Here is a 14,037-nt window from a genome sequence, read left to right on the forward strand (position 1 = left end):
TCAAAGTATCATACCGCCGAAAAAGCATGGCTATGGAGAGAACTGGTCGTGGTCAGCTTTATTAATACTCCACATACGGATCTCCATTTCTCAGAATTACGTACCTTTAACACACACACACACACACACACACACACACACGAATATCTACTCACCGTTCATCCTGTTCGTCCAGCTTCAGATAAATTGATTACTACCCAACATGTAGCTTAACAACGTTGTGCAGTAGGAACTGTTTAATTCGTGACTAGTTAGCTAGCTAATAATGTAACTCATTTAAATCACACAATGCCGTTATGGATTTCATTTGTTACAATCCATTTTCCGGTTTAAAGGTTACAATCGGATTAAAAGGAAATGCTACGTTTATTCTCCCCTGAGCAGAACATCACAAAGTTACATCTACTGACAGTTAGTTACGGCCTTTGCTGGCAACAGAAAGCATCTGTTTCAGATTAGACGGGATAAAATCGTGAAGCCAACACACACACACGTAAACACGAAGGACTGGTGCTTCGGAGCATCAGGCGCTCGGGATAAATGTTAAAGACAAAAGTTAAAGGGTACAAGACATTTGGCCATTGGCTGAAGCTCAACAAAACATAGCAGCTTCTATGCTAGGGAAGTCATATGACAAGTCGTACGCCACGTGACACGCGGGATCGATCACGTGAGGGCCGGGGGCAGTGCCTAGAGCGCTGCACACCGTCCCTGCACGTGATGGCCAAGTTGAGGATTCCTTCGTGCGTACTGATCAAGGACTTATTCACGCTACTTATTAATTAAGCATTACTTTGATTGTTTACAGTCTCACTTACAATATGCCTGAATCTAAGTAAGTCTATGTGCAACGAGCAAATGTTCTAACAATATTATGTCATTGAAATATGTTTTCTCAAATTCATAATTCATATTGTTTGTGTTATTCTGTTGTTGTCTGTGTTAAAAAAAAATTACGGAGTACTATATGGCATAAGAAATTAAAATGAGAACTTTGCTAACATTAATATTATTGCTAGTTCCAAGATACATATAATAAAGAAACATATGGTATACAACATTCTTCTAGTCAGTCTTTTTAAAATGTGAATTATTGTTCTGTTGTCGTGGACCAGCACAGTTGTTCTTTGCATGATTTGATTAGATTTTTCTTGTAATTCTTATGTGATGAGGAAAATGAATAACAGTCAGATCAACTTAGCTATACAAAATGCATCTCCTCCATGATCCATTTCCACTGGACGTATCAGTTTGCCCTAAGAAATAAATGGATAAAAGCTGTAAATAATGATCAAGCTGCTTATCAGCCTTTCGGTGCCCATCATTTGCAATCCACGTCCCTTTTAAAATGGCTGTCCAGCTTCCAGGCAGATGGCACTAACTGCAGACCGGCCCCCACAAACCTAAAGCCTTCTCCTCTATGCTGTAGGCCTGTGTCGTTTTTGTGGTCACCAGTATGGTAGTGCCCTCTTCGGTTGACGGAAGAGGAAGACTTGAGTTGTAGTTAGAGTCATTTTTCTTTTCCTTCTGCACCGAATATCCAGTGGTCACACACCCATCATTTTTTATTTCAATCTGCTTCTCAGCATCCAAAACTTTCCCACTGAAATCTTCCACTTGATCTTGATTAAACCCTGACATACAATAAAACAACATTACCATGTTGGCCTAGAAGATAAACCAAAGTACTTATAAAAATTTTTCATCTATTTATTTGCTTGTTTAGAGATCTTGTCTTTAAAGACACCCGAATTGTGCATTTGCAGGTTATACGTCATAAATCAGTGACTGAATATGTGGACATTAGCATGTTGCTTTGTGCTACCAAGTTTCATTGCTACAAGTAAAGGTAGGACATAGCATTATTATTTAAAAAAAAAAACTCACAGTTGCTTTTTCATTTACATTTTTTTTCATACCTACAATGCTAGCATGACTCTGCCTACCTGTTTTCAGAGAGACTTGTCTGCATTTCTTTTTACGCAAAACCTGAACAATAAGTATCATTGTTGTAAAAGCATTCAGCAACAAAAAGACCAGCACGATGACCCATACATTGTTGTTCTCAGGCACAGGGCTGTCTGACGCTGTAAAGAATATTAAAGAAAATGAACACATGAACGTCTTCAAACTGTAAAATAAGAGCAATTGACAATAATAACGTTTAAGGATAATTAATAATTGCCAGCCTGTCATTTTCCTGTAGTTTTTATCATAAAAGAAATTACAATGCATCACTGTGCTTGCTGCCAGCTTGCCATACATTTTTCCTACGCGATTAAATATTACATGCACAAATTAGACATATGAGAATTTTACATTAATGCTAACTTTGGATCTTATTTCTTTGCATTTAGATTTTATCAACGAGTCCCCAAATTAGAAAGCAAAGAATTACAGTGACCTACCATCCACAGAAGATAATTTGAGAGAGACTTACGTTTGGTACAGTATTCTGTGCAGCTGATAGGAGGGGAGCTCGAGCAGCGCAGATAGCAGGGTTTACACTTTTCCAGCAGGCCATCATAATAACTGTTCTTGGCACATTTGCTCTTTGCCATCGCAGCAGGAAGCCAGCAAGTTAACAGAGAATCCGTAAAGGAAGCTGCATTCTCTACATGTGGAGAGTCTGCCAGAGTCACAGGCCCTGAAATAAAAAACCAGAAGATGTAAATGATGTCCCCTGCAGGGGAATTCCCTTTTCAGGGGAAAGAACTTCATATTTGCAGAAAAGACCTGAAAAAGCGACAACAAAAGCATATTGTTCAAATGCTTGAAATGCTTCATGGACTTTGAAATGAATACAAATTTCAGTTTGTTTTTCTAACAACCCTAAGCCCATTTCCAAATGTTTTAGTAAAAGCTGCAGTAAAGTAAAATAAAAAATTATTCATAAGACAGACTTTTTAAATGTTGGTAAGGAAAGCAATGCTTTATGAAGTTTGAAAACGAATGCAAATTTCAGTGATTTTTTTTCTAACAATCCTAAATATTTCAATAAAAGTTAAGTAAAATCTTAAACTAGATTTGGTATTGTTGGGAATGACACACTGTATATGCCGGACAGACCTGTTATTCGGTCCGGCTATCAAAAGCCGTACTCGTCCCACACTCACCAACTTGTACAATTTCTAGGAGTACTGGATGGATCACCTGTAATTGTGAATGTGAAGTACAATTTGTAGAATGACTGGATGGATCGTCTGGAAATATAAAAGTTAATTTGTTTTACCTGAATTCTGTGAGTCCCTGCCATGATATGTAGGTGTGAAACTTATTCATATAGGGTCAGTTCTCCCATCAAGCACTTAAGGTCCTAAAAGTTATGCACTGACATACTCACAGCAGTTCACTCGAAAAGTGCAAGAATTATAATTAGTTCATCAAGCAAGAACATAAGGCTACTGCCTCCAAGATTTTGACGACAAGCAAAATGTAGAATGTGGGCTATTTCATATACATTGCGAACCTAACTGAAATCCACAGAAACCCTTTCATTTTGAAAAAAATCCTCATTTTACAATTACAAATCTTAGTTTATGAGTTGCAATGTTCTGGTTTTGATTGTGAATCGCAGTTTGTGCATTTTCAATTTTAGTACTACATTTACAAATCATTATTTACATGGAAAGAGTAACATTGCCAGTGGCCAGTGGGTCTTGACAAAGAAATTCTCACTGTCCCCAAGTTCTGATGAACATAAGCCAAATGGAGAGCTCCAGAGAATGGAGGAGACTGAGCTGAGTTAATGGATAATTTCAATATATGCCCAACAAGCCTTCTTCTAGAGTAATTCTAAATACAGAATTATTCACTTCTGAAACTTGATCAGGAACCAAAGATTTTGCAAGTGCACTTTTACTTACTAACAGATTCACACATTCAGTTTTCAATGGCAACATGATTTTCCCCATGTAACTAGTGATTCAGAAATGTACTGCTGGAGTTGTAAAAGCATAAACAGTCATTCATAAGCAAACCTGAACACTGTAAAGTCATAAATTAGGATAAATACATAAATTTTACATAAATTGTAAAATGAGGATTGTACTCATGAAACTTAGGCAGCAGTTACACACATTTGCAGCTCTGAATAGAGATTTGCATTTTATAAAATTATGATACCAACATGGTGGCGCTGTGGTTAGCACTGTTGCCTCACACCTCTGGGACCCGGGTTCGAGTCTCCGCCTGGGTCACATGTGTGTGGAGTTTGCATGTTCTCCCCATGTCATCGTGGGGTTTCCTCCGGGTACTCCGGTTTCCCCCCACAGTCCAAAAACATGCTGAGGCTAATTGGAGTTGCTAAATTGCCCATAGGTCTGCATGTATGAGTGAGTGGTGTGTGAGTGTGCCCTGCGATGGGCTGGCCCCCCATCTTGGGTTGTTCCCTGCCTCGTGTCCATTGCTTCTGGGATAGACTCAGTAGGATAAAGCGGTTTGGAAAATGGATGGATGGATGATATCAACATGACATTTAAGTATGATCAGCTTCACAGTCCAACATATCTCAAGATTCACTGCGCAGAGATAAAGTGGGTGGTTGCATCCGAATTCATGGACTGCATCCTTCAAAGGACACAGTCTACCAGGGCTCCATAGATTGTGTCTTTTGAATGAATTTTTGGATCTCTGCAAAAGAGTAATGCATTTCTAGGCTACATTTGAAGGAGCGTTCAAAATTGGACAGCCTTTCTACTGCTTTGGATAGGAGTACCGCTTCATGCCATGCGCTTTTGGTTGCAGACAAAAGGGACGTGACGTAATTTTCATCATCAGGGGTTGGCTGGACAACTGTGGTTGATGCACGTTTAGCCCAGATTTTTATGTCTAGCGAAAACCATGTGCATTCCTGCATTTCTACAGGACATGTGCAATATAATTGATTAGATATTTCCAGTAGGTGGCAGCACCGACTTTCACAGATCAGCAGTTAAAGACAAAAGAGTAGAGGAAGAAGAGTTATTGTTGTAGTAGTACTTATGGTGACTTGAGGGCAATTACTCAAGACTTGGGTGTTACTTGGACCCTATAACTCGAGAAGACTTGAGGTTATAGACCCCCCAGGGTACCATAATGTTAATTTTATAATCTCACTACATATTAATTCTTTTTGTGATCAATTTCTCTTCTAGCTTCCTCAAAGAACTAGTTCAGATTAGTTCAAACGGGATCTACCTCTCCTAAATCCATGTTTGCTATCCCTCAGAATGTTATCTGAATCCATGTAATCTACTATTTTTGCCTGAATGATAGCTTCCATTACTTTTCCAACTATACAAGTTAAACTGATTGACCTATAGTTTCCTGGATTACTTTCTTCCCCCTTTTTTGAATATGGGTGATATATTAGCATGCTTCCAATCAGAAGGTACCACACCAGCAGATAAGGATTTCTGAAATAGCAAAGTTAAAAGTCAGCAAATAATATCCAAAAACATCTCTTTTAAAATGATATGTAAGATGCCATCAGAGCCCTGCGATGTATTTATCCTAAGTTTAGCTAGGCTTTGTAGCACATCAGCTTCGGCTATACGTATATTGGTCAAAGACGAAGCTGGATTAGGCATAAGAGTCGGTATGTTACTCCTGTCCTCTACAATGCAGATGCTACTTAAATTCTGCGTAACCGTATTATATTTGTATACAATACTTATATATGTCTATGTATTTTTGCGTTAATGTAATTGTTATAAAATTAAATTAATTATTCACATGCATGTTGCACTGTGACATTCGATTCTAGATGTGTGATACATGTTAGAAGGTTTTGTTTTTTTATGTGTTCTGCTTTCTGAAAACCGCAATATTACGTTTGCCCATATAGAGGTGCGTAACTTAATACAACCCTCCAGATCACGTACTGAAAAATGCACTAAAGTCAGTGTGATTGCGGTTAAGGGTAATTTAGCGTACATGCGACACACACATATTTTTGTGTTCCTCTGCTCAAAGCGCACTTAGACTCCACACTTAAGTCAATGGGAGAATATGCTTAGAGCATGGGTCACTCTATGAAAGGGCCACTATGTATGTGGGTTTTCATGGCAATTCCCTAATTAGATTACTAATTAGAGTAATGATTGGCTGAAGCATCCTCACACCTGGGTTTGGACAGCTGACCTAAAGGTTATCCCAAAAACCTGCATACACACTGTCCTTTTGCCGATAAGATTGCCCACCCTGGCTTAATGCATGGGGGGGATCGACCTTTTATTGCACATTCCACTAAAAGTAAAAAAAAATGTAACAGATATACTAATGGAAAGGTGGATATTTGTAAACTGTGGCAATTTTTTACATTTTACTTTTTGTTTTGATGTTATGGCTGATCGCTGAAAGTATTCCCCGAAGGACAGGAAATAGTTATTCAAAAGATTGACAATGCGTAGTTCATGGCGAAACAACCGCTCAATAAATCCTTTACCTAAAATGACCACTAGATGGAACATTTGTTCCAATGAAAAATGAAGTGACAACAGTCAACTCCGACTTTAAATGATTAAATTGGACTACTGTAAACTAGATAGCAGTAGTGGAAAGATTACTCAGTTTTCATGCTTACGTTAAGTCAAAGATAACGTTTTCCCACTAGATAAAAAAATATATATTCATTTATGGGATTTTAGGGGCTCCGTAAACTAGCGATGAAAAATTCATATCACAATTATAGTGACCAAAATGATCACGGTGATCAGTACTATCGCTGTATTGTTAAAATGTGCTGAAAATATTCAATAATAGAATAAATGAGCCTTTCCAACCCAACACGTTTTGGTGTCTCCCCAGGGTACTGCTCGGATGCACCAGAATAAGAGAGCATCACAGTCAACGTGAGTTCGGCACGGAATCGCTGCCAGCTATCATTTTCAAATTTCAGATTTCAGATCAGTAGAGTCCTTATTCAGTCCGTCGAAGTTATTCTTCACCGTAAGTCAGCACTTTAGTTTCTCCGGTCCACACAATATGACGCCATTTATTGAATGGGCTAATATAATGGCTTTATATTTCTAAAATGTTGTGAAATGTTTTGAAACTAACTTTAATAACCACTTCTTTAACATCTCTGTCCAGATCTTTGCTAATTGAGTCTTATACAGACGCTCCTCTACTTATAAACGTTCAAAGAACTTTCAGACATACAAACGAATTGGACTGTAAGTCCAAATTGTGTTCGTTGGGCTCCCGTTTCCTGTCCGTAATATATTTTTTTCTGCACACTAATTCTGCCTAGTACGACTTCTGACCGCTACTCCTGCCGCGCGTACTCCCAGCATCCTAGTTCTTTGTACTTGTGTATACCCTTAAAATAATATTGAATATCGACTTACGAACATTTCAAGTTGCGAACGGCCGTTCGAAACGTAACTCATTCGTAAGTAGAGGAGCGTCTGTACTTTCAAACAGCACCTATTAAAATCACCTTCACGCCCCTTAACCAGTCTTACTTCATGTTCCTGCCCTATTGTTAACCAGCCACAGCTGACTCATGTTTACTCCTCTGTTAATCATGTATATTAGCGTCTCAGTCCTGTGACCCTTCTTCAGTCACTGTTCTCTGTCCGCGGGAGCTGCTCTGCCCGCTTTCTCCAATAAACTCCCTGACGAGGGGTTGCGACAGCTCTCAGCCTGCATTTTGGTGGTTCTCCTGCTGCCTCGTGACAAATACGGAATCATAGGATTGCAATAAGAACGAATACATTTGTAAGAGAATAACTTTTGAATAATTGAAATGCAAATTAAAAAAGAAAATAAATGCTCTTCTTTTCTGCCCTTGCTTTTCCTCAAAGGGTCAAGCAGTCGATCATCTGGTACCTGATAGACAGGCCTTTCCATCGCCAGAGGCCTAAATGGATGTTTATGTAAATGTTTTTGTTTTCTTTCCACTTGGATTTATTAGTAAGTATTTTACTTTGATAGTTTTAAATACCTTATTTTTGTTTTGTATTCAAATAATATTAATATCTGTGTGCATTAACAATAACAAAACGGGAAATAATTTGTTATAGTTTTTAATCCAAGCTCAAAATACTGGACAACTAAAGGTTAAGTTTTATTGCATATTTAGATTGTCATATTTATAGTATAGCAAAAAAGGCAGAACATTTCTTTTGAATCACCACAGATGTGTCTGCGCTACATTTTGGCAAAATGAGGCACTTCCAAATGCGCAGATCAGTTATGGATTTGGAATGCATGACAGATCCGGATAGATTCGGGTTCAAATCATCTCAGGGTTCTATTTTAGGACCTGTTTTATTCTCTACATAAACGTTAATTTAGGGTTAGAACCAGCAAAAATACACTTAAATGCTGATGATACAATTCTTCACACCACTGCTTTGTCACTGCGAGAGACAATAGATTCCTTACAGTCTGCTTTTAAATTATTACAGATGTCTTTTGTCAACTTAAAACTGGTGTTAAACGGCAAGAAAACTAAATTTATGGTATTTACACGTTCATGTTCTCTCCTTGATTATTCTGTTTTAACACTGGATGACACTCATCCAGAGAGGGTGTCTTCTTACAATTATCTCGGTATCTGGCTTGACAATAAGTTCACTTTTGTAGTCCATATAAACAGTTTGTTAAAAAAAACAAAACTAGGCTTCTATTTCCATTTAAAGAAATGTTTTCCCTTCAGTGCTAAAAAAGACTAGTACAGAGCACCTTCCTATCGGTATTAGATCATGGTGATGTAATATACGTGCATGCGCCTTCCTCTTATTTGAAGAAACTCGTTGTTATAGATCATGCATCATTGAGGTTTATATGTGGTGCAAGAGCAAGAACACATCACTGTAAGCTATATGAGATGGTGGAGTGGACCTCATTACATCTTAGAAGTAAAATGCATTGCCGTTTTATTGCAAAGTCTTTAATGGGCAAATTACCTCAGTACACATATAGTTCGCTGACATTCTGCACTAATACATACAGAACCCGCTCATCAGTTAAACTTCTCCTTCAGCCTCCCACCACACTCACAGAACTGAGCAAATCCGGCTTTTGTTCTTATGCACCACATGAGTGGAATATATCACAAAATATATTGAATTTAGACTCCATGCCTTCTCAGAACGTGTTTGAAAATCTCTTAAACTCTAAGATTAAAGAACAGTGTCATTGTTTTGTAAGGAAAAGTAGTAAAGATGCCCCAAGGTTCTGGTCTGATCATTTGAATACAGACAATAATAGGAATTTATGATCATGGGGGAAGCCAGGGAGAGAATGGGGGTTCCAGTTGGCACCACTAGGGTGATAAGGAAGGCAATTGAATTACAGTGATCATAAAAGTCTCCACCCTGTCCTGTCCCGTCCCTGTCTCAGGATCCTCACACTCCAGGGGGTCACTCTTTATATGTAAATTCACTCACAACACCTACACACAACACCTTGGTGGGGAGGGCCTTTTTGGGTATAAAGGGGGGTGAAGAACTGTCTTCAATTTGTATCTGAGCTGCCTTTCAGTACCCGGTGTGTCTCTACACTGTATTACATTGTATTATTTTTACTGTTCAATAAACCATCATTTTGCTGAAACTGCGGAGACTCTGCAAGTGGATTCCCTACAGTTTCATATAAATAAATTTTATTCTATGTATTTTTGGAGAGTTTGAGAATTTGTATGTGCTTTAGTTTGTGTTTATATTAATAATCTCTGTGCGCATGTATACGAAACTTGTCTAATTTTTCTTATTTGCTGCCGTCTTCGTCCTGGAAGAAGAGATTGCATCTCAATGGAACCTTCCTGGTAAAATAAAGAGTAAATAAAAAGAATAAATATATATTGCACGTGAATTTGAAATATGTTACATGTAAATTATAAAAGTAAATATAAATGTTAAATATAAATGTTAAATGTAAACAGAAATCTTAATGTTAAATGTAGACTAAATATTGAGAACATATGCAAATTACGCACTCCCCTGTGACTTGTTCGCATGGAAATGGGCGGTAACAATGATTGATTGTTTTCCCCCTCAAGTCAATGTCGTGTTTGTTATTTCAGGGTGGCCGGAAATCGGGACATTCTAAAACACTTAATGTGAAAAAGCTTAATGTGGATTAATGTACCAAAATAGCAACCAAAAATCACCAAATTTCTCCCACACATAATATCTGGTCATAAAGACTTTCACCTGACAAAAAATCTAAACCGAAATACTAGGAATATGGACTTTATCTTATGTTAAGCGTTTTCCCCTCCATTGACGACCTTTATAAGGAAAAGGCTTAATGTAACTTAATGTACCAAAACAGCCACCAATAATCACCAAATTTCTCACATATATATCTGGTCATAAAGACTTTAACCTTTTCTTTGCAGCCACTTCAGATTAATATTGCATTAGCACCATTTGTAATAGTTATATATACACAGTAGTAATTATATATACATTATACATATATACAAGAACATTACAACAATTGTCATAAGAACGTAAGAAATTAACAAACAAGAGGAGGCCATTCAGCCCATCAAGCTCGTTTGGGGAGAACTTAACTAATAGCTTAGAGTTGTTAAAATCTTATCTAGCTCTGATTTAAAGGAACCCAGGGTTTTAGCTTGTGCTACACTAGCAGGAAGACTATGCCATACTCTAACTACACGTGGTATAAAGAAGTGCTTCCTCAAATTCAGTTTAAAATGTTCTCCCGCTAATTTCCACCTATGGCCAGGAGTTCTAGTATTTAAACTAATATTGAAGCAGCCATTTGGCTGAACAGCATCCTGACCTGTTAGAATCTTATATACCTGGATCATGTCCCCCCTTAGTCTCTACTGCTCCAGGCTAAACAGATTCAGCTCAGCTAACCTCTCCTCATAAGACATTCCTCTAAGACCAGGAATCATTCTTGTAGCCCTATGTTGCACCTTTTCCAAGGCAGCAATGTCCTTTTTAAGGTATGGTGACCAAACCTGCATACAATATTCTCGGTGGGGTCTTACCAAGGAATTATATAATCGTTGCATCACCTCCCTTGACTTAAACTCCACACACCTAGAGATGTAACCCAACATCCTATTGGCCTTTTTTATTGCTTCCCCACACTGGTGAGAGTGGGACATGGAAGCATCAACATACATCGAGGTCTTTCTCATAATCAACTACCTTTATTTCAGTGGAACCCATAACATATCTGTACTTTATATTTCTGCTCCCTGCATGGATTACCTTACATTTATCGACGTTACATTCCATCTGCCAGGTATCAGCCCAGTTGCTTATTGAATCAAGATCCCGTTGTAACCTCTGTGCTGCTAGATCAGTATCTGCTACACCACCCACCTTGGTGTCGTCTGCAAATGTAACCAGTTTACTTTATGTATTGGTGTCAATATCATTAATGTAAATTATGAACAATAGTATATGTCATAGTTATATTCTGAACATTCATCCAACGGCCTTTTAAGTGGCTACTTTAGGGTAATATTTTATCATAGTGCTTTTTATAACAGACATATCAGTTTATAGGGATATTTGTTATAGTCATACAATTGTAATACTCTTAAAATTCTTAAAATATTGTCATCCAACAGCCACTCTCAAGGTTCACTTCTCAACATTCAATTTAAAGGCTACATTAAATTTCTATTTTATTTGCTGACCACCGTCATAGCCAATGTAATATGCAATGCAAATAATTTTTTTTTTTAACTTATCGACTGCTTACAATACTACATATACAAGTAAGAACCCTTCACAAAACCTAACTTACATACAGTATAGCTATATACAAAATTCTAGTTTTACCTGGCTCAATTGGGAAACTACTGAGTGGGCCATCACAGGCTACATAGGTCAAGCTAAGGTGTTGGACTCTGTTCTGTCTATGCCCACGTTTATTTATCAGATGGCAGCACTTTCAAACTTTGGCCCAGTTTTACAGTTTTGTGCAGCTCAGAGAGCTTTAAATTTCAATACAGTCCTGATGACCTTTAATATTGATGTGGAAGGTCCTGGTTCACACTGGCTTCTTGCTGCAGCAGATTTTACAGAACGGGAAATTAGCATATTCAATTCAATCCACAGTTCTGAAATGGCAAGAACCACAAGCACAACTCTCCTGAAAGTTATAGCGTGCATTTACAGAGCAGCTGCAGAAAATTTCCGGACAGTCACAGATGTCCTGAATGTCCCAAAACAAGCAAATGGTTATGACTGTGGCGTTTTTGCCATTGTGTATGCCTGCTTAATCAGCAACTCACCAATAGGGTCAGTTGACAGCCATAAAGCTAGGTTGTGGATTCACTCCCTAGTTGAAGACGGCAAGTCAGTGAAAACCAGATGATCGGGCCTCACAAAAAAAGCTTTTATGCCACAAAGATGCAGTCATATGTTGCAGAGATAAAGGCTGTACCTATGAGAGAAAAAGAGTACAATTCCACCTTGCAAGGGCGAAAGCTAAATCACACAAACACTAAGAACTGGACCCTGTGCTACTCATGAAAATGTAAGGGTGACCCAGGCTACAGGGATGAGTACATTTTGTGTTTCAATTGTAAGCGGTGGTTTCACCTTAAGTGCACAAAGTCAACTGATCGTTTATTCGTTGCTTGTACCGACTGCCACAAATGTTTAATGTGTTCTAGCTGAATCAGTGAATGTTGTGAATGAATTTTGACAGGGAACCTTTCATTTCTATTAAAAGATTTTTAATTTTTGAGTTTTACATACTAAGAATTACAAAAAACAAAAGTTGTGCCAACTTATTCTCTTTTGTTCAGATGATTTATCTTTTATATGCGTAAAAACTTTAAAATTTGAGTTAAACATGCTAAGAATTCAAAACTGCAAAATACGTCCCATCTAATTATTATAAATGAAGAAAACAAAACAGTCAATTAGCATGTTTATTTAAAACATGATTGTAGTAAATAATAGCAGACAGATTTTGAGGATCCCTGTGGGGAATGACAGCAAACTTGACTATGAAAGGTAGCTACCAGGCACCTATAGGGAGCTGGGGGTTACAAGCCTTGCTCAAGGGCCCCCACATGCGCTAACACTGGGCTTGAACAGTTGACCTTTGAACCATGAGTAGAGAGACACACACAAGCCACATACTCAGGTGTATGGAACATAAGCTGAATAAAATGCTAACACAAAAACACTGTTTACAGAGCCACAATCCAGGGTTAAACCTCTGCATCCTTGACCCAAAGATTGCCTGTTCAAATCCAACCAACACTTGTTTCTTCAAAACGTAAAAGTTTGAGTTGCCTTAAAACTTGAAGTTGTTTTAACTTTTAATTTTTTACACTGCACGGATTGACATATTAACTGACTACTCGAAAACAGTATGCTACATAAAGTGCAATTAAAAACAAATCACAAACGGTATATTCCAGATAATTTCAAAATAATTCAGAACCTTACCTACATATGAACGCACAAACTTCTTAAATCCTTATGTAGGCTAATGCAACAACTTTCGTCCCTTCTGCCGACTAAAAAACTGCTTATCCAACACGCTAGTTTCCAACGGCTGTCGGTTACATTAGCCACCTCCAATGCAATCGAACAATAACTGAGGATGGCGATTGGATGGACGTCGATTGGGGTACCGACTGGAGCTTGGCACAAGCCCAAAGAGGTTCTTACATAGAGGTTCCTGTAGTCAGAAGAGTGTCTCCAAATAATAATTTTTAAAAAACTAATATATGAACACCTTATATTCCATTTATTTATTATTGTCTTTTTTAAGTTACGCGAGGTCTTTTCACATTAAGCCTTTTCCTTATAATGGGCGTCAATGGAGGGGAAAACGCTAACGTAAGATTCCTAGCATTTCGGTTTTGATTTTTTTGTCAGGTGAAAGTCTTTATAACCAGATATGTGTGTGAGAAGTTTGGTAATCTTTGGTTGCTGTTTGTTGGTTAAGCGTTTTAGGATGTCACCAAGAAATCCGTTCCAAAGTGCAGCGCGAGCACCTGCCAAACCCGCACGTTCTACCGCCCCTAAAGGAGCGGAATTCACCATGTTGTCTTTCGTCACCTGCAGCTGCTTAGCGCGCTTTCATCGTTAC

At 38.1% G+C, this 14,037-nt stretch overlaps 2 protein-coding genes across 2 annotated transcripts in view; both read right to left on the reverse strand.

The window, feature by feature from the left end:
* snx29 (sorting nexin 29) overlaps positions 1-293 on the reverse strand; it is a 105,563-nt gene extending 105,270 nt beyond the window's left edge. Inside the window, exon 1 of the mRNA XM_049013844.1 lies at positions 156-293. Coding sequence (XP_048869801.1) covers positions 156-162 — 7 coding nt within the window. The 5' untranslated portion in view covers positions 163-293. The remainder of the gene's footprint in view (positions 1-155) is intronic.
* Positions 294-367: 74 nt separating this feature from the next.
* LOC125742156 (tumor necrosis factor receptor superfamily member 17) lies at positions 368-13,754 on the reverse strand. The gene is made up of 5 exons (XM_049013870.1): positions 13,389-13,754; positions 2,441-2,647; positions 1,947-2,087; positions 1,404-1,634; positions 368-1,256 (listed from the first exon to the last, which is right to left on the reverse strand). The coding sequence occupies exons 2-5, from the start codon at positions 2,559-2,561 to the stop codon at positions 1,198-1,200; spliced, it is 552 nt and encodes a 183-aa protein (XP_048869827.1). The 5' UTR covers positions 2,562-2,647; positions 13,389-13,754; the 3' UTR covers positions 368-1,197.
* Positions 13,755-14,037: the final 283 nt, after the last annotated feature.

This window comes from Brienomyrus brachyistius, chromosome 5 (assembly GCF_023856365.1).
Source record: "Brienomyrus brachyistius isolate T26 chromosome 5, BBRACH_0.4, whole genome shotgun sequence".
NCBI lineage: Eukaryota > Metazoa > Chordata > Actinopteri > Osteoglossiformes > Mormyridae > Brienomyrus > Brienomyrus brachyistius.